Source organism: Haliotis rubra, unplaced genomic scaffold (assembly GCF_003918875.1).
Source record: "Haliotis rubra isolate DU_JTF1 unplaced genomic scaffold, ASM391887v1 Scf61, whole genome shotgun sequence".
Lineage (NCBI taxonomy): Eukaryota > Metazoa > Mollusca > Gastropoda > Lepetellida > Haliotidae > Haliotis > Haliotis rubra.
In genome coordinates, this window is record NW_025767313.1 from 558,434 (window position 1) to 582,980 (window position 24,547).

Sequence of the window (24,547 nt, forward strand, 5' to 3'; positions counted from 1 at the left end):
CTGGTGTTGATGGCGAAATGTTAAGAGACAAAGGATCTGGTGTTGACAGCGAAATGTTAAGAGACAAAGCATCTGGTGTGGACGGCAAAACGGAAAGAGACAAAGGATCTGGTGTGGACGGCAGAACGTTAAGTGACAAAGGATCTGGTGTTGACGGCGAAACGTTAAGAGACAAAGGATCTGGTGTTGACGGCGAAACGTTAAGAGACAAAGGATCTGGTGCGGAACAAAAGGGTAAGTGGCAAAGGATCTGGTGTGGACGGCGAAATGTTAAGAGAAAACGATCTGGTGTGGACGGCGAAATGTTAAGAGACAAACGATCTGGTGTGTAACAAAGGGGTAAGTTACAAAGCATCTGGTGTGGACAGCAAAACGTTAAGAGACAAAGGATCTTGTGTGGAACAAAAGGGTAAGAGATAAAAGATCTGGTGTGGAACAAAGGGGTAAGTTACAAATGATCTGGCGTGGACGGCGAAATGTTAAGAGACAAAGGATCTGGTATTGACGGCGAAATGTTAAGACACAGAGGATCTGGTGTTGACGGCGAAATGTTAAGGGACAAAGGATCTGGTGTTGACGGCGAAATGTTAAGAGACAAAGGATCTGGCGTGGATAGCAAAATGTAAAGGGACAAAGGATCTGGTATGGATGGCGAAATGGATCTGGTGTTGACGGCGAAATGTAAGCGACAAAGGATCTGGTGTTGACGGCGAAATGAGACAAAGGATCTGGAAATGTTTGATCGGCGAAATGTTTAAGGGACAAAGGATCTGGCATTGACGGCGAAATGTGGACGGCGAAATGTTAAGAGACAAAGGAGAAATGTTAAGAGACAAAGGATCTGGTGTTGACGGCGAAATGTTAAGGGACAAAGGATCTGGTGTGGACGGCGAAGTGTTAAGCGACAAAGGATCTGGTGTTGACGGCGAAATGTTAAGGGACAATGCATCTGGTGTTGATGGCGAAATGTTAAGAGACAAACGATCTGGTGTGGACGGCGGAATGTTAATAGACAAAGCATCTGGTGTGGACGGCAAAACGTTAAGAGACAAAGGATCTGGTGTTGAGGGCGAAATGTTAAGAGACAAAGGATCTGGTGTGGACGGCAAAACGGAAAGAGACAAAGGATCTGGTGTGGACGGCAGAACGTTCAGAGACAAAGGATCTGGTGTGGGCGGCGAAACGTTAAGAGACAAAGGATCTGGTGCGGAACAAAAGGGTAAGTGGCAAAGGATCTGGTGTGGACGGCAAATGTTAAGAGAAAAAGATCTGGTGTGGACGGCGAAATGTTAAGAGACAAACGATCTGGTGTGGAACAAAGGGGTAAGTTACAAAGCATCTGGTGTGGACAGCAAAACGTTAAGAGACAAAGGATCTTGTGTGGAACAAAAGGGTAAGAGATAAAAGATCTGGTGAGGAACAAAGGGGTAAGTTACAAATGATCTGGCGTGGACGGCGAAATGTTAAGAGACAAAGGATCTGGTATTGACGGCGAAATGTTAAGGGACAAAGGATCTGGTGTTGACGGCGAAATGTTAAGAGACAAAGGATCTGGCGTGGATAGCAAAATGTAAAGGGACAAAGGATCTGGTATGGATGGTGAAATGTTAAGAGACAAAGGATCTGGTGTTGACGGCGAAATGTTAAGGGACAAAGGATCTGGTGTTGACGGCGAAATGTTAAGCGACAAAGGATCTGGTGTTGATGGCGAAATGTTAAGGGACAAAGGATCTGGTGTTGACGGCGAAATGTTAAGCGACAAAGGATCTGGTGTGGACGGCAAAATGTTAAGAAACAAAGCATCAGGTGTGGACGGCAAAATGTTAAGAAACAAAGGATCAGGTGTGGACGGCAAAATGTTAAGAGACAAAGGATCTGGTGTTGATGGCGAAATGTTAAGAGGCAAAGGATCTGGTGTGGACGGCGAAATGTAAATAGACAAAGCATCTGGTGTGGACAGCAAAACGGAAAGAGACAAAGGATCTGGTGTGGACGGCGAAAAGTTAAGAGACAAAGGATCTGGTGTTGACGGCGAAACGTTAAGAGACAAAGGATCTGGTGTTGATGGCGAAATGTTAAGAGACAAACGATCTGGTGTGGACGGCGGAATGTTAATAGACAAAGCATCTTGTGTGGACGGCAAAACGGAAAGAGACAAAGGATCTGGCGTGGACAGCAAAATGTTAAGGGACAAAGGATCTGGTATGGATGGCGAAATGTTAAGAGACAAAGGATCTGGTGTGGACAGCAAAATGTTAAGAGAGAAAGGATCTGGTGTTGACGGCGAAATGTTAAGGGACAAAGGATCTGGCGCGGATAGCAAAATGTTAAGAGAGAAAGGATCTGGTATGGACGGCGAAATTTTAAGAGACAAAGGATCTGGCGTGGACAGCAAAATGTTAAGGGACAAAGGATCTGGTATGGATGGCGAAATGTTAAGAGACAAAGGATCTGGCATGGACAGCAAAATGTTAAGGGACAAAGGATCTGGTATTGATGGCGAAATGCTAAGAGACAAAGGATCTGGTGTGGACGGCGAAATGTTAAGAGAGAAAGGATCTGGTATGGACGGCGAAATGTTAAGAGACAAAGGATCTGGCGTGGACAGCAAAATGTTAAGAGGAAAAGGATCTGGTGTGGACGGCGAAATGTAAATAGACAAAGCATCTGGTGTGGACAGCAAAACGTAAAGAGACAAAGGATCTGGTGTGGACGGCGAAAAGTTAAGAGACAAAGGATCTGGTGTTGACGGTGAAACGTTAAGAGACAAAGGATCTGGTGTTGATGGCGAAATGTTAAGAGACAAGCGATCTGGTGTGGACGGCGGAATGTTAATAGACAAAGCATCTTGTGTGGACGGCAAAACGGAAAGAGACAAAGGATCTGGCGTGGACAGCAAAATGTTCAGGGACAAAGGATCTGGTATGGATGGCGAAATGTTAAGAGACAAAGGATCTGGTGTGGACAGCAAAATGTTAAGAGAGAAAGGATCTGGTGTTGACGGCGAAATGTTAAGGGACAAAGGATCTGGCGTGGATAGCAAAATGTAAAGGGACAAAGGATCTGGTATGGATGGCGAAATGTTAAGAGACAAAGGATCTGGTGTTGACGGCGAAATGTTAAGCGACAAAGGATCTGGTGTTGACGACGAAATGTTAAGGGACAAAGGATCTGGTGTTGACGGCGAAATGTTAAGAGACAAAGGATCTGGTGTGGACGGCGAAATGTTAAGAAACAAAGGATCTGGTGTGGACGGCAAAATGTTAAGAGACAAAGGATCTGGCGTGGAACAAACGGGTAAGTTACAAATGATCTGCCGTGGACGGCGAAATGTTAAGAGACAAAGGATCTGGTATGGACGGCGAAATGTTAAGACACAGAGGATCTTGTGTTGGACGGCGAAATGTTAAGGGACAAAGGATCTGGTGTGGACGGCGAAATGTTAACAGAGAAAGGATCTGGTATGGACGGCGAAATGGTAAGAGACAAAGGATCTGGCGTGGACAGCAAAATGTTAAGGGACAAAGGATCTGGTATGGATGGCGAAATGTTAAGAGACAAAGGATCTGGCGTGGACAGCAAAATGTTAAGGGACAAAGGATCTGGTATTGATGGCGAAATGCTAAGAGACAAAGGATTTGGTGTTGACGGCGAAATGTTAAGAGAGAAAGGATCTGGTATGGACGGCGAAATGTTAAGAGACAAAGGATCTGGCGTGGACAGCAAAATGTTAAGGGACAAAGGATCTGGTATGGATGGCGAAATGTTAAGAGACAAAGGATCTGGTGTGGACGGCGAAATGCTAAGAGAGAAAGGATCTGGTGTTGACGGCGAAATGTTAAGGGACAAAGGATCTGATGTTGACGGCGAAATGTTAAGCGACAAAGGATCTGGTGTGAACGGCAAAATGTTAAGAAACAAAGGATCTGGTGTTGACGGCAAAATGTTAAGAGAGAAAGGATCTGGTATGGACGGCGATATGTTAAGAGACAAAGGATCTGGTGTGGACGGCGAAATGTGAAGAGACAAAGGATCTGGTGTTGGCGGCGAAATGTTAAGAGACAAAGGATCTGGTGTTGACGGCGAAATGTTAAGCGACAAAGGATCTGGTGTGGACGGCGAAAGGGTAAGTGACAAAGGATCTGGTGTGGACGGAGAAAGGTTAAGTGACCAACGATCTGGTGTGGACGGAGAAAGGGTAAGTGACAAACGATCTGGTGTGGACGGAGAAAGGGTAAGTGACAAACGATCTGGTGTGGACGGAGAAAGGGTAAGTGACAAACGATCTGGTGTGGATGGAGAAAGGTTAAGTGACAAACGATCTGGTGTGGAACACAAGGGTAAGTGACAAAAGATCTGGTGTGGACGGAGAAAGGGTAAGTGACAAACGATCTGGTGTGGACGGAGAAAGGTTAAGTGACAAACGTTCTGGTGTGGAACACAAGGGTGAGTGACACACGATCTGGATGACGGAGAAAGGGTAAGTGACAAACGATCTGGTGTGGAATACAAGGGTAAGTGACACACGATCTGGTGTGGAACACAAGGGTGAGTGACACACGATCTGGAGGACGGTTTATTGTATGCTGCTCACAATCTAAGGTGTTTCAGTTTCAGTACAGAGAGACAAATGTCATCTCTGTTTGGTAAATGTACCAAAGCAGTATATAAAATATTGACCATGAACATTTTGCGATTGTGTTTACATCAGCAACTCATTATCGCCCCGCTTTATGTACATATGAATTGACGGATATGTAAAATTGAAATTATATGAGAGTTTTCTAAACGTTGGACAATTTCAATAAACGAAAATCAGATTTAAGGCAATTAACTAGGAAGTTAATCCAAATCGTTTTTCGAATCAATAAATCGTCCTAATAAGTCAGACTTGGTCGACCCATGTTTAAATATCGCTATTATAAATATTTACATTAATAGCTCATCGATAAAATGCTAAACGTCTTCCATGAGGTTCAGGTAAAATAAAAAACCATGTTCGACGTGGCTTTTCAAAAGAGATGCATTAAACATGAGAGCACCTACACACCGTCCTTTACAAATACAAAAGTTCAATATACATACAAAAGCATATTGATTTTTGGTGTTTAGTTCCAACAGAAAGGCTGGTATATGCGGACCGGGCAATGCTTCAGGACGCGCTTACCTTAGGTACGTAATTTGTAATTGCCTTGAACTGGAAAAGCCTTGAATAATTCAAAGACAGTTATGTGTCGCTATGACAACATGTGCTGAAGGAAAATCAATATATACAACAAGGGACATCGCTGAATACCCGGATCTATGAACAGTTAGAGTCCGGATGTGACATGAATATCAATGACATTTGAAGACTAGCGAGATTTGGACGAGACTGGTGCTCATGTGGTTCTGAATAAATCACGTATCACGTAAATCGATTATGTACGGTGAGGTATATATTTTGGACAGTTTTTGACGAGGCTTTATCATCTGACGTCACTTTTAGGTTCAATTAGTTTTTCTCTCGCAATGGCAATCATTTCCCTCAGTTACAATTTGTTACAAAGTTTATCATTTTCAATACAAATGAACGATCAATTCGTACTTATCCTCAGATCCTAAAATCCCCAAACGTGTCTCTATACTTGAACAAGTGTTCATCACCGATGCAAAATTACTGAAAAACATATTTGAAAACCTCCGGATATGGAGAATCATTTATTCAACCCTGGTATCGTGCATCACATATAGTACCCCTAGTGAAGACCATCAGGTTACACAACCATAACACAGAGGGCCATAAATAACCCACTGCTCAATATGGTCACATGTACCATCCAAATGTATTCCACTCTGATATAGAGCATCATACCCAGATGTATATTTTCACATGCGCCACCCCGACATAGAGTCGTGTACATCATCCCGATACAGAGAATAATACATCGCCCAGGTGTAGAGGATCATATACAATACCCAGATGTAGAGGACCATATACACCACCATCATGTGGAGGATTACATACACCACCCTGATATAGAGGATCATATACACCACCCTGATATAGAGGATTACATACACCACCCTGATATAGAGGATTACATACACCACCCTGATATAGAGTATTACATACACCACCCTGATATAGAGGATTACATACACCACCCTGATATAGAGGATCACATACACCACCCTGATATAGAGGATCACAAACACCACCCTGATATAGAGGATTACATACACCACCCTGATATAGAGGACCATATACACCACCCTGATATAGAGGATTACATACACCACCCTGATATAGAGGATTACATACACCACCCTGATATAGAGGATCACATACACCACCCTGATATAGAGGATCACAAACACCACCCTGATATAGAGGATTACATACACCACCCTGATATAGAGGACCATACACCACCCTGATATAGAGGACCATATACACCACCCTGATATAGAGGATTACATACACCACCCTGATATAGAGGATTACATACACCACCCTGATATAGAGGATCACATACACCACCCTGATATAGAGGATCACAAACACCACCCTGATATAGAGGATTACATACACCACCCTGATATAGAGGACCATATACACCACCCTGATATAGAGGATTACCTACACCACCCTGATATAGAGGATTACATACACCACCCTGATATAGAGGATTACATACACCACCCTGATATAAAGGATTACATACACCACCCTGATATAGAGGATCACATACACCACCCTGATATAGAGTATCACATACACCACCCTGATATAGAGGACCATATACACCACCCTGATATAGAGGATCACATACACTACCCTGATATAGAGGATCACATACACCACCCTGATATAGAGGATCACATACACCACCCTGATATAGAGGACCATATACACCACACTGATATAGAGGAACACATACACCATCCTGATATAGAGGATCATATACACCACCCTGATATAGAGGATCATATACACCACCCTGATATAGAGGATCATATACACAATCATGATACGGAGAATAAATAATACATCGCCCAGGTAAAGACGATTGCATAGACTACCCAGGTGTACACCACCTTCATGAAGGGGATTATATACGGCACCCATGTGTAGAGGATCATATATACAACATTCACGTTAAAGATCATAAAAATACGACCTTCATGTACGGGATCATATACACAACCTTCATGAAGAGAATCATATATACGACCTTCATGTAGAGGATCATCTACACAACCTTCATGTAGAGGATCATCAACACAACCTTCGTGTAGAGGATCATCTACACAACCTTCACGTTGAAGATCATATACACAATCTTCATGAAGAGGATTATAGTATGACCAGAAATTATTGCGAATTTTAGGAATATGTTTAATTGGATTTCTAGTATAAACAACCTTGACCAGCTATCAAGTGATTGGTTTCATTCAAGAGAGACAACTCCGTTAATCCTTTTTCGTTAGTTTGTGAAGAGTTATCCTCCTCTGTTTACTTGCTAGCAGACGACATTTTCAGTGATCCTCAGTATGGATGATTTAGAGAAGAGGAAGTTGATTTTAGAGTATTGTAACAAGTACATCAGATCAGCTAAAGTGATTTCAAGTAGAACAGGCATCCCCTTGTCCACTGTTTATCGTGTTTTGAAAAATATTGCAAATGGATATGGCATTGAGCACCAGGGAGGCGCAAGTAGGCCCAGAAAATTAACTGTCGGTGACGGGGCGGCTTGGTATTGTTGTTTCTAAAAACAACCGAAGGAGTTTAGAAAACTTAAGGCTGGATATGATTGATAGAGGAACTGTGGCTGTTTGTAAGGAGACAATTAGAACTGAGCTGCATGCAATGGGTTGGCACAAAAGTCGCGGAATTCCATCACCGATCACGAAACCTGAACAAAAGGACCGAAGGTTGAACTGGTGCTTACAGCATAGAAATTTTAACTGGGACAGATGAAAGTTATGTGTGGCTGTTTTCTAATACACTGAAATTCTGGACCAAACAAACTGAAATACCTTTGTATCAGCGTCCAAAGTACAGTCCGAATTTAACGTGTGGGGTGGCATATCTGTGTTAGGGTCAACGCCCCTCTGTGTACTTGAAGGGAATATGAACAGTGAGCGGTACACAGATATTCTCGAGGGACATTTACTTCCATCTGCTCACGTGTTTTATGGAAATTTTTGGATTTTCCAGCAGGACAACGACCCAAAGCATCGTTCAAAGCATTGACAGGCCTGGTTTCGGACCCAAAATATGACATTATTAGATTGGCCAAGCTATAGCCCTGAACTAAATCCAATAGAAAATGTTTGGGGACTTATGAAGGAAAGTGTCAATAAGAAAAATCTGACAAATATTGCTGAAATGAAAAAAGAGGTGGTCCGATATTGGGACAGCATGGACCACGACTTTCTAACTTCTTTGATCAGTAGTATGCCCCGCCGCATTGAAGCTTGCATTGCTGCCTATGGTGACTTGACAAACTACTAACTGTTCACCTGTCTTTGAATCTGGAGTTATGTTCGGCTTATATTCACATTTAATACGTGAGTAATGAGTGAAAAAAAAGAAGAAAATTACAATCTTTAAATTCTCAATAGTTTCTGGTTGTACTGTATATACGGCACCCTCGTGTAGAGGATCATATACACAACCTTCATGTAGAGGATCATATACACAACCTTCACGTTGAAGTTCATATACACACCCTTCATGTAGAGTATCATTTACACAACCTTCACGTTGAAGTTCATATACACACCCTTCATGTAGAGTATCATTTACACAACCTTCATGAAGAGTATCATTTACACAACCTTCATGAAGAGTATCATTTACACAACCTTCATGAAGAGTATCATTTACACAACCTTCATGAAGAGTATCATTTACACAACCTTCATGAAGAGGATCATTTACACAACCTTCATACACACCCTTCAAGAGTATCACAACCTTCATGTTGAGAGGATCATATACACAACCTTCATGTAGAGTATCATTTACACACCCTTCATGTAGAGGTATCACCTTATACAACCTTCACGTTGACCACGGCCCTTCATCATATACAGGATCATATACACACAACCTTCACGTTGAAGATCATATATACACCTTCATATACACAGAGTCATCATATACACACCCTTCATGTAGAGGATCATATACACAACCTTCATGTAGAGGATCATATACACAACCTTCATGAAGAGGATCATATACACAACCTTCACGTTGAAGATCATATACACAACCTTCATGAAGAGGATCATATACACAACCTTCATGAAGAGGATCATATACACAACCCTCTCGTTGAAGATCATATACACAACCTTCACGTTGAAGATCATATACACAACCTTCATGAAGAGGATCATATACACAACCCTCTCGTTGAAGATCATATACACAACCTTCATGAAGAGGATCATATATACACAACCTTCACGTTGAAGATCATATACACACCCTTCATGAAGAGGATCATATACACAACCTTCATGAAGAGGATCATTTACACACCTTCATGTAGAGGATCATATACACAGCCTTCATGAAAAGGATCATATACACACCCTTCATGAAGAGGATCATATACACAACCTTCACGTTGAAGATCATATACACAACCTTCATGTAGAAGATCATATACACAACCTTCATGAAGAGGATCATATACACAACCTTAATTTTCATGTAGAGGATCATATATTTCTGGAAACCCCTGTTTCGTGTACATACGGCAACCACAATGTGGGTATCACCGCAATATAACATAACCTTACTCTTAGTCCGGGATTGAGTTTTATGCTACTGAAGAATAATTAGCGAGATAGTGTGCCAATGTTTAGACATTACTTCCACTGGAGCATTCCTGGCACCTACGTTCTGTCTCCACAGACAGCTTATCATCGGCTGCATATTGAAGAGGCTAGTCGAGCTTGACGAATCCATTACGCAAGGTTTGTAGAATTGGCATTATACTCCAGCAATCAATCGTATAGTGATAGAGGGGAGAGGGAATTATCAGCAATCAATGACGTTGTCAATAATCCATGACAATGCCTGGACACCATTGTTTGTGTTGCCAGGGCCAGAGGCTGTGTTGGATGTAACAGAATTCCATCCTCATCACAGCCGCTGTGATAAGATGAAGCAGCTAAAACCTGTACTCAAAGAAGGTTTGAAGTTCACCACATTTAATTATCACAAATCGCAAACACAATACACAAACAGATCACAAGCGGAAATTTTGTCTCAAACGTCGGGTATTCAGCAATCGGTATACACAGCACGCACACGTCCAAGTGGGGTCAGTTATTCTTTATCCAGCACAACACAGTCAACAAGAGGGCAACAAGAGTTAATGTAAACAGGAATGGTTGGGGGAAACTTCATTACCGAGACGGTTGTGCTATAATTTCTATAGATTACTGGATGCGATTAATGTATATTTTGTAGTTGACACTAAACTGACTAAATATAACGTTTTAAATCCCTGATAAGCTTGTAGACGTCACGCTTAACCCGTTTCAAGCCTTCAGTCGAAGAGTAAATTAGTCTTTGTGACTGATTACACAGAACACCACCGCCACCACAGCAACTCAAATTAAGTATTCCACGAAGAAATAACACTGACTAAGAAAATGCCATTTTATCATGAAGTCATTTTGTTAGAAAAGGCAACAACCCCGTACAGATTCCTTTGAATGAATATCAACTCAAACTGTTATGAATGTCTCTTCAAAGAGGTCAACATATAAACTAATCATACTGTCACATCCTTGTTTCAACAAAGACAGGAGTTGGGGTGATTTCGGCTGGATCTTCCACTTCTTGGATGGTATTTGGAAGTTTCCTCTGGTGGGTCTCTGGTAGGAAGAATGTGGCGACTGCGACAATGACGGTCATGACGCCGAACACAATGATGGGGGCAGCCTCGGACGTGTGCTGACCCTGTAGATAGATGGTGTGACTAATTCATACACCTTCACAACAAACTATAAGGGGTAAGAGTTCCTCCCGTTCCCCAATCCCAAATAATATTTATAAATTAATATATACTAAAATTATTAACAAAACCTAACACAACAATTACTAGAGAACTCACAAAAATAACTAAAAGCCCCAAAATTAATAACAACATGTAGGGTCGAACCAGGTTGTGTTACCTATCTGCGTTAATCTGAGGAAGAAAGAAGTGGGGGAACGGAAGGAACTCTTTCCCTATAAGGGTTTTGCTATTTTTCATGACGTGCATGTAGCAAACATTTGGAATATCTGAAGTGAATTTTCGTCATTCTTTACACACTTCACTCGTGGAATCAGGAAATCCTGACAATCAGGAAAACCGCTTACAGTGAGTGAGTCTATTTTTACGCGGCCTTTAGCAATATTCCAGCAATATCACGATGGGGGACACCAGAAATGGGCTTCACACATTGTACCCATGTGGGGAATCGAACCATGGTCTTCAGCGTGACGAGCGAACGCTTTAACCACTACGCTACCCCACCACCCCGCTAACAACGAACTGGTTATAACAACTTGGAGGTTATGTGAACACACATATTAAGTTTTGCTGTGCCTACGCCAAACGTGGTATTCTTGCTCACGAAGACGTAAATGTAAAGTGAGAGAACTATATGATTGTATTTAAACTCTGCACGTACCAATCTGTTTATCTGTGGTGCAACAACTCCACCCACACGAGTCCAAAATGCGCACGTGCCCATACCAATATTTCTACAACGACACAAACATTTTGTCAGTAATAATTATTTCATACATTAACGCGTAATTAACATTCAGTGAGAAGCAGTGTTAGATAACATAGGCAACAAGTCATCATTTATTTACGACTAGTGAGACAAAAGGTTATAACCTTATATAAAATGTATAATATTGGGTGTTCTTTTAGTGTTACATTTTATATGATGTTCCTCTCTACTCGCCATCTTGTTTTCTGTCAGCCTCACTAATGTGATCACTGTCTGTCCTGTACGCTTCAGCGTCCTGAGCGGCTCATCAAGTGAAATGATGTATTTAGTTGTATATATCTGCATCAGGTGAAATGATGTATTTAGTTGTACGCAGATGTATACAACTAAATACATCATTTCACCTGATGCAGATGTATACAACTAAATACATCATATCACCTGATGCAGATGTATACAACTAAATACATCATATCACCTGATGCAGATGTATACAACTAAATACATCATTTCACCTGATGCAGATGTATACAACTAAATACATCATATCACCTGATGCAGATGTATACAACTAAATACATCATTTCACCTGATGCAGATGTATACAACTAAATACATCATTTCACCTGATGCAGATGTATACAACTAAATACATCATATCACCTGATGCAGATGTATACAACTAAATACATCATATCACCTGATGAGCCGCTCAATAGGCTCAAGGGCAACCACTCCAGCCAGATGTCGGAACAATGAAGAAACAATTAGGAAATCGGGACAGGGTGCACACAGCAAAGTTGTCTGCACGGATTGCATCTGAGTGCACGACATCCACCTGTCATCCCACAACGTCCTGTACGTCACTTGCATCAGAGGTGTCAGTGGTGAAGGAAACGTCAACCCTGATATAATCGATGATGTTTTCTGATGAATTGAGGTTCATTGTCGACTTCAATGACGGAAAGAAACGAACATGGTGCCTACGAGTCTTCATGGACATTAAAGTCATACAGCATAATGGGTTGTTGGGGGGCGGGGCCCAGCCTACGAGTCTTCATGGACATTAAAGTCATACAGCATGATGGGTTGTTGGGGGGCGGGGCCCAGCCTACGAGTCTTCATGGACATTAAAGTCATACAGCATGATGGGTTGTTGGGGGGCGGGGCCCAGCCTACGAGTCTTCATGGACATTAAAGTCATACAGCATGATGGGTTGTTGGGGGGCGGGGCCCAGCCTACGAGTCTTCATGGACATTAAAGTCATACAGCATGACGGGTTGTTTGGGGGCGGGGCCCAGCGCTATTGCGACAGTATCATTGCATCATTCATGTTGCCATTTGCGCAGCGTTTCAACTTTCACTACGTTACTTCTCGTGTTAATCGGATTTGTGTCCCAATTTCTCCAACAGCAAACTATCCGTGTCAACCTTGTCCTTTTTCCCTCAGTGAATTGGTCTGGGACATCTTTGGCAGCGTACATGACAACTTCAAAGTTATTCCACCACTGAGTGCGAACTGAAAGAACTCGGCTCTGCTCTTACCGATGAGTGGAACAACATGGATCAAGACGACATTGTCTGGCCAAGGGAAGTGATATTACCCGATGTTAGTGACGCTGGTTGCAAAATGCAAATTCTGAATATGACAACCCTCTTTAACGACCCATTGCGCCACCATCTCATCACACCAGCCAATGGAACCCTTTAAATCTGATCGCCTACTTCCCAGCGGATATAATCATATCATGTCCAAGATATGTCTTGATGATTTACGCAATCCCCTATGTTTGTCACAGTTTATATACGACTAAAGAGACCGTCTCACCTGATGACAGTTGGGTACACTTCAGACGTATACATGAATATCAAACTGAACAGTCCACCCACAGCGAATCGTCCAACTATGGCGAAACCAGTTGATACGAGAGTCATGTCAACACCGGAATCTAAAAAACAAACATACGTTTTGTGCAGCCGTGGTATATTTCATTGATTTTAATTCAGGTATAAAGATTACACGTGACTGAAAAAGAAGGCAAATGGATTGCCGCTGCTTTACAATGAACAAACTAGAGATTTTACCTAATTTCTACATAATGGGATATGGAAAGATGGGTTGGTTATTTCAAGTCTCGATCATTCCTCTTGCTCTCCAATGGTCAGTTTTGCACTAGCTTGGCGACTCTAACCTTCTAACGAATGGGTACAACGAGTACTAAAATAAAGGTAGGTAAGAGAGACCGAGAAAAAGTTTGTGTTTTGTGTTTTAACTGTCTTTATGTTATAATTCTAGGCGTAGATCTTTGTCATCTATCACTTTATCATTGATTTTTCAACATAATGTATGTTTTTGCACACAAAACTAATTGTTTTGCATCAAGTTTGTATGCCGAAAATATATGTGACAACAATGTGGGTGATATAAAGTGATGTTGCTGGGTGTAGAACGGGGACGCAAGGTGCCAGTATTACCCGTCTCTCCTGGTGGCAACGCCCCTGCTATGATGCACGTCACAGCAGCCAGCAAGGCAAAGGAAATGATCGCAACTCTTCGCTTAACCCTGTAATGTACAACATATTCAATCCACAAAAAAGGCCAAGAAATAGGGGTGTATACTGACTTCACGGATATCCCTGCCTGACCTGCCTGAGTATGGTTTTACGCCGCTTTTAGCAATATTCCAGCAACATCACGGCGGGGGATACCAGAAATGGGCTTAACACATTGTGCCCATGTGGGGAATCGAACCCGGGTCTTCGGCGTGACGAGCCAACGCTTTAACCACTAGGCTACCCCACCGCCCCCACGGATATCCTAGTGAAGAATGTAAGGAAGACCTATCGGGGTGTATACTGACTTCACTGATATCCTAGTGAAGGACGTAAGGAAGACCTATCGGGGTGTATACTGACTTCACTGATATCCCAGTGAAGGATGTAAGGAAGACCTATCGGGTGTATACTGACTTCACTGATATCCTAGTGAAGGACGTAAGGAAGACCTATCGGGGTGTATACTGACATCACTGATATCCCAGTGAAGGATGTAAGGAAGACCTATCGGGTGTATACTGACTTCACTGATATCCTAGTGAAGGACGTAAGGAAGACCTATCGGGGTGTATACTGGCTTCACTGATATCCCAGTGAAGGATGTAAGGAAGACCTATCTTTTGTATACTGACTTCATTGATATCCCAGTGAAGGACGTAAGGAAGACCTATCGGGTGTATACTGACTTCACTGATATCCTAGTGAAGGATGTAAAGAAGACCTATCGGGTGTATACTGACTTCACTGATATCCCAGTGAAGGATGTAAGGAAGACCTATCGGGTGTATACTGACTTCACTGATATCCCAGTGAAGGACGTAAGGAAGACCTATCGGGGTGTATACTGACTTCACTGATATCCCAGTGAAGGATGTAAGGAAGACCTATCGGGTGTATACTGACTTCATTGATATCCCAGTGAAGGACGTAAGGAAGACCTATCGGGTGTATACTGACTTCACTGATATCCCAGTGAAGGACGTAAGGAAGACCTATCGGGTGTATACTGACTTCACTGATATCCCAGTGAAGGATGTAAGGACTGACTGACTGACTGCGTTTGGTTTTACGATGCTTTTAGCAATATTCCAGCAACATCACGGCGGGGGACACCAGAAATGGGCTTCACACATTGTACCCATGTGGGGATTCGAACCCGGGTCTTCGGCGTGACGAGCCAACGTTTTAACCACTACTCTACCCCACCGCCCCCGAAGGACGTAAGGAAGACATATCGGGGTGTATACTGACTTCACTGATATCCTAGTGAAGGATTTAAGGAAGACCTATCGGGGTGTATACTGACTTCTATGATATCCCAGTGAAGGATGTAAGGAAGACCTATCGGGGTGTATACTGACTTCACTGATATCCTAGTGAAGGACGTAAGGAAGACCTATCGGGGTGTATACTGACTTCACTGATATCCCAGTGAAGGATGTAAGGAAGACCTATCGGGTGTATACTGACTTCACTGATATCCTAGTGAAGGACGTAAGGAAGACCTATCGGGGTGTATACTGACTTCACTGATATCCCAGTGAAGGATGTAAGGAAGACCTATCGGGTGTATACTGACTTCACTGATATCCCAGTGAAGGACGTAAGGAAGACATATCGGGGTGTATACTGACTTCACTGATATCCCAGTGAAGGATGTAAGGAAGACCTATCGGGTGTATACTGACTTCACTGATATCCCAGTGAAGGACGTAAGGAAGACCTATCGGGGTGTATACTGACTTCACTGATATCCCAGTGAAGGATGTAAGGAAGACCTATCGGGTGTATACTGACTTCATTGATATCCCAGTGAAGGACGTAAGGAAGACCTATCGGGTGTATACTGACTTCACTGATATCCCAGTGAAGGACGTAAGGAAGACCTATCGGGTGTATACTGACTTCACTGATATCCCAGTGAAGGATGTAAGGACTGACTGACTGACTGCGTTTGGTTTTACGATGCTTTTAGCAATATTCCAGCAACATCACGGCGGGGGACACCAGAAATGGGCTTCACACATTGTACCCATGTGGGGATTCGAACCCGGGTCTTCGGCGTGACGAGCCAACGTTTTAACCACTACTCTACCCCACCGCCCCCGAAGGACGTAAGGAAGACATATCGGGGTGTATACTGACTTCACTGATATCCTAGTGAAGGATTTAAGGAAGACCTATCGGGGTGTATACTGACTTCTATGATATCCCAGTGAAGGATGTAAGGAAGACCTATCGGGGTGTATACTGACTTCACTGATATCCTAGTGAAGGACGTAAGGAAGACCTATCGGGGTGTATACTGACTTCACTTATATCCTAGTGAAGGATGTAAGGAAGATCTATCGGGGTGTATACTGACTTCACTGATATCCTAGTGAAGGACGTAAGGAAGACCTATCGGGGTGTATACTGACTTCACTGATATCCCAGTAAAGGACGTAAGGAAGACCTATCGGGATATATATATCAGTAATGAGGTTAAGCGACTTAATTATGCACAAATAAAGGCTAGGTAATCGTTTAAACAAATGTGTTTTGCTTTCAATCGGGATACCTGTGCACAGACGGTACAGACAACGCCACCGAGTTTTGACTGATTGGAGATGGTGCGGATTGGCGAATAAATACTGTTCATAAAAAATATTCATAAAATATAATGGATAGCAAGAAACCCGGCTTAACTTTACACACCAGTGACGCTTATGGTACCAGCATGTTGGCACTGCATTCAATTTACGAAAAGAATGATAAGCGGTCAGCTTTTTATGATAAATATCAAAACGTATTCTTCTTTGCTGACGGCCATTTCATTCCTATTGTTCAATGAATGCGCTGGCCGGTTAATGACGTTTCGAAGGTCGTATATGTAACACATAAACTAAGACACATATTTATTCTTTCTGTAAGCATAAAGAAAAGATGTAACGATGTATAACCTTCAAGTGAGTGAGTTAGTTCAGTTTTACGCCGCACTAGCAATCTTCCAGCTATATGTCGACGGTCTGTAAATAATCGAGTCTGGACCAGACATTCCAGTGATCAACAGCATGAGCATCGATCTGCGCAATTGGGAACCGATCACATGTGTCAACCAAGCCAGTGAGCCTGACCACCCGACCCCGTTAGTCGCCTCTTACGACAAGCGTGGGTTACTGAATGCCAATATTCTAACCCGGATCTTCACGGGTCTATTACATTCAACTGCGTAATAAATATTCTGTATAATGACATAACTGCCATTCCTAAATCAGATAAACTAATTCATTTAGTTTCCATGATTAAATTTGAGGGAAAATGGTGTGAATACAATTAAAATATGAATAGAGAAAACACTGAATCTCATAGACGTTAAGAGTTATTACCTTTAATGCAACACAACGCTTGGAAACGACAACTGGTTACCATTAAAATAAAATTAGCAATCGGTGGTCACAAATAGACGCGGCTAATCTTCAGTCGAATCGCCGTAATGTTTGCGTTGACCTTGGCGTTGTAGTGGAGCTGTTGTGATAAATAGAGGAGTCGCATATCATGACTTGGTGATTTACTTCATCATGAAATACATCTTTTGCCCGGTACTGTAGTTGCATCATGACAGGAGCGGTGGGGTAGCCTAATGGTTAAAGCGTCCGCTCGTCCCGCTGAAGACATGGGTTCGATTCCCGGTATGTGTGAAGCCCATTTCTGGTGTCCCAGTGATATTGCTGGAATAATGCTAAAAGCGGCGTAAAACCTCACTCCCTCACGCGCGCACTTACTCACTCACTCATCATGACATACATGAATTGCCCATGTGGCATACAATGATGTTTTGACTTACTTCACCATGATATAAATGTCCATGAGGTAGGCAAGCATTTCGACACAGGCACCAATGAAGAAATTGAGGTACTTGTTGCCAGCCAGTGATGTGATCTTGAAAGTTAATCCATAGTAACCAACTGCAACTGCAAACCTAGATCCATATAAACAGCATTGGTATTAACGATTAGATTAATGAATGATTAAATATTCCGTGCGATAAGAAATGTCAACGAACCTCATCAATCTTGCGACAGGAAGATGTTAAATATGAATCTATTTCTGAATGAGTGATTCGTGGTTTCATATTAGAGACCTGTATTTGTGGAATGGTATTTTGATTTCAGCTTATCGCGACAGCTTATTCAGACACTTCATTGTAATATTTCATCTTGTTCGGGGACAAAAATGGTTAAATAGAGAATTATGATCATCATATGTAGAAGAGTAAACAACTTATCGTGAAAGGTGGTAAACTTTTCATTCAGACACATCATTCTAATATTTCATCTTGTTCGGAGACAAACAGGTTCGAAAGATAATTTTAATCACCATATGTAGAAGAGGAGAATACTTCGCTTCCTTATCTGAGGGGTCTTGAACAGATCTGTGAAGGTGTATTGCTGTTGAGAAGACGCTTCTTTGTCTTCTGTCATAGAACGCACCGATGCCCAGGACTCTTTGGGGAAGACCTTCCTGTTGAAGGTGGTTACCTTGGTGACGTACTTCTCCGCGTCGTCCAGTCGTCCGTGCATGATCATCCAGCGTAAGGATTCCGGTATGACGCTGAGGGGTGCCAATAACATGTGGTAATCCGTTTAAGATGATATTCAGAAAAGTTCATCATTATCATATTAAAAATAACAGCGGTTTGAGAGTGAAAGGGTCTTACTCCTCCCTACTACTTATCTTCTTGTCAGTGTTCGTAATGTATGCAGTAATTAGTGCTGGCAGGATTGTGTACGGATACGGTAGCGCTATTTTCAATCTCCTTTTCTCCAGTTCTTTCTATTGTAAAGGTTCTATCAAGGTTAAACGTCAGCTTTCAGTCAAGTGATGTCATGGATGAGGGTAACCGTCTTCAGTCACCTACCATATGTAAAACAGCGCCAGACCGCTTGGTATACTGATTGCCAGCTGTATGTAGCGCCAGTCCCGGATGAGATATGCTAGGGCCGCAACTGCAATGACACTTCCTCCCCAAAAGCATTCCAGAATGGCACCAGCCAAAGACCTATAGCCCGGGACAAACATCTCAGCTACAAGGACGTAAGTACTTATCTGAAGACCCTGCAAGAGATTTCACCAATGACAATGAATATCGGATGTATTAAAGTACGACAAGCATACGATATTATGACCGTGGATGCCATCACTGCGGAAATATTATAGTCTTTCAACATGATAATAAAACTAAATGTATGTAGATCCAACAATCAGTCAACTGTCGTCTAAGTATTTCTTTAAAATGAGATGAAACATTTTGCTTACATTGAATATAAAGCTTGCTATACTTTGTCTCTGTATATGAATCGGTGTGCATAAGTAAATTTTTAAAATATGTAGTGTTTATCTCCGATTGGAATCTGTAAGAGCGGTCATTGTATTTTAACCCTCAGCATAGTAAACTGTTCTTGGTTAGAACCAAATCAGAAACTTGCAAATAATTAGGTATGTGCAAGAAGAAGTAATCAATTTGTGCTGACTATTAAAGTTTCATGTTAAAGCTTACACAATGAGCTGCTAAGACACATAAACACCAATGAAAGACCATTAAAGACCAAATATTTGGCAACTGGAGAGAGAATATCAAGGCTTTACGCCGTGGAAAAGGTCATTGAAGTGTTCACCAAATTTTTCACGGTCAGATGGCCATCTCTTCCTAAACTCGAAGAAAGAACTGTCTGGCAAGCAATATGGAAATGATAGTAAAGCCTCTTCCGTAGTGGAGGACACCAAGAGGAAGCTTTTGTCAGAAATATGTGACTTAGATGGGACTATGTCGACAAATAGTTAGCAGGCAACACCATCGATGTACACGATCACAGTCAGAAACTGTTCAGTTACCCCTCTATCAACATGTTAATGTCAAGTGTGGAGGTCGCGTTCAAATGAATATCGCAAAAACAATATGAGTGAATATTTACCAAACATGTATTTGAATGTATTTTCGTGTACCTGTAGAAAGATGCCTTCCACAAATCGGAGACAAACAAACCAGGTGTAGGACGGCACAAAGTGTATTCCAAGGCCGATGGCCACGGGAGCATACAGAGTGGCGAGCATTATGGGTCTGCGGCCAAACCTATCGGACAGATACCCAAACAGCAGTCCTCCTACCATCACTCCACAGAAATAGATGGTCGTGGCCAGGCTTCGCAGGCTGTCGTCATCGCATACCAAGTCCCACTGTCAATATAGTGGGTTAATTCTACATTAACAATAACAAAAATCATTGAAAACTTTTAATTCCATAGTTGCCTAATCTTTTATAGCAAGTCTTATTGTGATAAATAGGGAATCTCTCCCAAGTATCTTCTGATATCAATTATATCAACACGAGTTGATCAAGTTACAAATATCCGAGGCTTACCGAGGATATTTTAACATTTATCAACGAGTGTTGATATATTTGATATCAGAAGACACGAGGGTGAGATTCTATTTCTCATCCAGAATCACTCTTCATTAGTTTTCAATGAAAAATGTACATATCTGAACACGGTACTGTCATTAGACTTGCAGTACAGCGATGTCAAAGCATTGTGACGTCATCAAGTTCATGACGTAATAGCATTGTCAGGGCATTGTACAAAATCTACTGTCAAAACGATATTTCCTAGGAGATATCGTTTGATCTCACACAAGCAATATCTCCTGTGGAACACAGTTTTGGATGATAGATGTACTGACAGTTCCACAGATTTTAATTAGAATGAGTTACAAACAAAAGTTGGTCCATTCCAATTAGAAAAACGAAATGTCATCTGTACTAGCGTTGAAAGTATATCAACGTGCGCGTTGACATATTGTATTTTCAATAACTGCAAAATTGATTTAATATTTTGGATAGTGTGTTACCAACACTATCTAATACACGTAAATATTGTGTGGAGGGGGAACTAGCGACTGTTGACCGGCATCACATCAATGGTAGGCAGAGTTAAGATTCCCATGGGTCTAAAACATCATGTTGTCGGAGGAATTATTATTCTTTATCTTCAGAAATGCGTAATGTGCATCATTCTCATGTGCAACAAAATATCTGAAGTGAAAAAATAAAATATTTAGCTATATTTTTTCACGATTAGCAAGGGTTTTTACGCACGAGGAGTGGGACGATGAGTGCGTTACTATCAGGTAGGCAGGTGGGTAGGTAGGTAGGTAGGTAATGTTTTTAGGGCGACCTTGGGCCTCAAAAGGCCTATATGCGCCCAACACTTAACAAACTGTTATATTTATGTTCAGTTAAATTATGTCTTACTTCCCCGTTTTAACGAGGAAGTCTAACACAGCTCTTTGTATGCAACCATGCATTAAATTATCACCATGTATTGTGTACATTGTAAAAAGTTTTTGGTTTTGTTAAGGACAGTTACTTTAAGAGCCTCATGTGGTGTTATTATCCTGTACCTCCGTCCCAATAGTTGTCTCCCTTCCATCCGTGTCATACGTCCATTGGCCTGGCTTACAGTCCAGGGTGAGGTTGACACCATCTTCCAGGAAGAGTCTTGTGTCACACTCTCCATATTCTTGACCAATAACTGTCTTATTGATAGAATTATGAAAAAAGAAAGAGATATTTCCGACGGCGTGACAGGTGTGTGTAATCCGAGCGCCAAAGAACGCCATGATGACGTGGTTAAACACCAGCGGGCAGTAGTTGAAACAGAGCAGGATGAAGACAAGTATTTGGAATCTTCCTGTTTTTCCCAACTCGCCAATTAGTTCATCCATCTTTACACTCAGCGGTGACACCTTGTCATTTGTGGCTCCAGGCTTCTCCATGGTGGCCATTTCCAGTGTGTATTCTACAAATAAGGGACCGTTAATAATTTATGGCTAGGGGGGTGATGATGATTTTAAGTGGGGGGTCATTCATTTTATTCTGCGGAAAACAATATATCTAGATAACCGAGTGAGTGAGTGAGTGAGTATGCTTTTGCGCCGCTTTTTAGCAATGTTAAAACAATTTCACTGCGGGGTACACCAGAAATGGGCTTCACACATTGTGCCCATGTGGGGGAATCGAACCATGATTGTCGGGGTGACGAGTGAACGCCATCACTTGGCTACCCCTCTAGGTAACCGAAATCCAATGTGCAGAGTTGTGCCAGAAACTAGTGCTTACTGACAATGATGAATACTGACAATACTTCGGATTGTAACAACAAATGTATTTAGACGATGTGTTCAGACCTGTGTAACGGATTTTTATATTGACACATAAATTTCACTTAACGTTACATGAAGCAAGTGCAGTGTTTCGCTTAAAGTTACAAACAAGACTTTTCACAGACCTACACTATGTAGCTGATGTACCGCCATGTAACGTGACCCAGGATAAGGATACTTCAGTCATATACCTTGGAATAGGGCATCGACAAAACACCTATCCGTCACACAGTGACAGGATAAGACAACCTCACCTCGAAATACAATGTGTGCTGAACAAATACGTGGAGGCGAGGGAGTTGACATGCCAAAAATTGAGAGAGTCATAAAGACGAGATTAACAGAACCTTGCCAATTGGCGTCACAGACCTAAGAAACCTAATCATCTCATGTAAATGTTGTACCTCATTCCTGTTAATTTTGACATAGGGATAGCTCCCTCTACCGGAATGCAAGGGGATATTATAATGCATGTAAAATTGCTTGCACGTTTATGGGTCTTCACAACTAATTGAAACGCCTCAGCCTCGCCAGTTTTGGGTATTTTGAACCAAGTGTGTATTCATTCACATATCAGAAAATGGCGTCACAACAGAAAGTAAGAGAGACAGAACAGTTATTTTATTCTGCACACAGAAAAGTATTTTGCTTGAGGTGTCAGTCAACCCACAGGAACTGGAGCTTCGCTTTATTGGAGACAATGTTTGTTTTCTCTTATAGAAATGGGTGTCGACCTTTCAGGTACAATGAACTGCTAGCATAAGGTTATAGCATACTATAGAGGCATCATTAGGAGACTGTTCACTAAAGCACCATATACTAAACGAATCTGGACTGCCTCGTTCACTATTACTTTCGCGTTTTTGTGCTGTCACTGCTGCCATGTTTCTTTCCCAACGTGAAAAATGTCAAAGGTGAGACTATTCCTTCCATGAAGTGCTGGTTGATATCACTGTAAATCCTTTCATAAACTAGCTCTAGCCAGTTTATATGGTGATTTCTACATTTAATGAAGGCTCTACTTTTCCACTTAGCTATTAGAATATTTAAATTTCCACTCCTATGACATAGCACTTATGTAGTTTCTATGAAGAGAGCGGATGTCTAACGCGACAGTAACCAGTATCTTAATTGTCATTCACTTGGTCATGTTTACATACATACACTTGTGTCGACAAAAGATTATCTTTTGCAAACAATTGACAAAGTGACACTGCCACATGTTATAACAGTCAACTTACCGCTCACTTTGTGCTGCAGCTCGACAACTTCCCTGCAAAACTACAACAGCACAGGCTGCAAGGAATGAAGCTATTTAGGTTATCTGTTGAAATAACACCTCAAGTGCGGATACTTACTACGGGACCCGTATCTAGACCGCATAACTTCTACTTGGGTACTTGTTTACACAATGCAACCACTCGTATAGGGTTACATATCTTATCTGGAGTATAACCAACCAGCCAGCTAATGTAACAGGGTTGATGACCCTCACCAAGTCTTAACGGACAGAGTTTAGGTGCCCCCTCACGTCCAGCATAGGTTGCTTGGGGTCAAGTTTGAACCACAACCATGTGAAGACCACTAACATATTGTTAACATAAGCAACTGGGCAGTCAAAATGATCAGAAATATGCTGACGTTGTTTGCGACACTTTCCAGAGGTTTACAAATCAAAATATTTTACATCCATAGTAAGATTACAAGGTTGAAATTGTACCAATAAGAAGTGTCTCTCCTCATGACACAATACTCCAGATCACTGCTGTCAAGACTCTGCAAACACTTGCCCTACCCTGCCCAACTTCAAACTGAAAAAAGAGCTAGACCTGAAAATGCTTCCAAGGTCAAGCTCAATGGACAGATAGTACACTTCCTCATCATGTGACAACTGCGGCAGCAGTTTGACCCTTTAGAATGTACACTTAAACATACAAGCAGGTCACATGAATAATGTTCAAATATCAATTCTGAAATAATTTCTATACATGTACAGACACATCTTGTACAGTTTGAGTAAGTGTGAAATAACTGAAGGCAAGACCATCAGAC

General features: G+C 41.8%; 3 protein-coding genes across 3 annotated transcripts; 2 read left to right on the forward strand and 1 right to left on the reverse strand.

Annotated features, from left to right (window-relative positions):
* The first annotated feature begins 801 nt into the window (after positions 1 to 801).
* On the forward strand, positions 802 to 1,293 carry LOC124255847. The gene has a single exon (XM_046689792.1). It carries the CDS (start codon positions 802 to 804, stop codon positions 1,291 to 1,293), a length of 492 nt encoding a protein of 163 aa, XP_046545748.1.
* Positions 1,294 to 1,640: 347 nt separating this feature from the next.
* LOC124255848 (uncharacterized PE-PGRS family protein PE_PGRS54-like) lies at positions 1,641 to 4,021 on the forward strand. Its single transcript, XM_046689793.1, has 3 exons — positions 1,641 to 1,930; positions 1,961 to 2,650; positions 3,412 to 4,021. The coding sequence occupies exons 1-3, from the start codon at positions 1,641 to 1,643 to the stop codon at positions 4,019 to 4,021; spliced, it is 1,590 nt and encodes a 529-aa protein (XP_046545749.1).
* A 6,634-nt stretch (positions 4,022 to 10,655) lies between these two features.
* LOC124255867 (solute carrier family 22 member 6-A-like) lies at positions 10,656 to 23,828 on the reverse strand. Its single transcript, XM_046689810.1, has 10 exons — positions 23,737 to 23,828; positions 21,734 to 22,131; positions 20,279 to 20,509; positions 19,194 to 19,390; positions 18,653 to 18,886; positions 18,120 to 18,254; positions 14,213 to 14,301; positions 13,566 to 13,686; positions 11,689 to 11,761; positions 10,656 to 10,972 (listed from the first exon to the last, which is right to left on the reverse strand). Exons 2-10 carry the CDS (start codon positions 22,115 to 22,117, stop codon positions 10,793 to 10,795), a joined length of 1,644 nt encoding a protein of 547 aa, XP_046545766.1. The 5' UTR covers positions 22,118 to 22,131; positions 23,737 to 23,828; the 3' UTR covers positions 10,656 to 10,792.
* Between the last annotated feature and the right edge of the window lie 719 nt (positions 23,829 to 24,547).

Excerpts from the sequence above, each read along its gene's own strand:
- LOC124255847 (XM_046689792.1), top strand. The coding sequence starts at position 802 with ATGTTAAGAGACAAAGGAGAAATGTTAAGAGACAAAGGATCTGGTGTT.
- LOC124255848 (XM_046689793.1), top strand. The coding sequence starts at position 1,641 with ATGTTAAGGGACAAAGGATCTGGTGTTGACGGCGAAATGTTAAGCGAC. Across the intron at positions 1,931-1,960 it reads TCTGGTGTGGACGGCGAAAT|CAAAACGGAAAGAGACAAAG; the intron begins GTAAATAGACAA and ends TGGTGTGGACAG. Across the intron at positions 2,651-3,411 it reads TCTGGTGTGGACGGCGAAAT|GGACAAAGGATCTGGTGTGG; the intron begins GTAAATAGACAA and ends CGAAATGTTAAG.
- LOC124255867 (XM_046689810.1), bottom strand. The coding sequence starts at position 22,117 with ATGGCCACCATGGAGAAGCCTGGAGCCACAAATGACAAGGTGTCACCG. Across the intron at positions 19,391-20,278 it reads TGGAAGGCATCTTTCTACAG|GGTCTTCAGATAAGTACTTA; the intron begins GTACACGAAAAT and ends AATCTCTTGCAG. Across the intron at positions 18,887-19,193 it reads CTGGCGCTGTTTTACATATG|CGTCATACCGGAATCCTTAC; the intron begins GTAGGTGACTGA and ends GGCACCCCTCAG.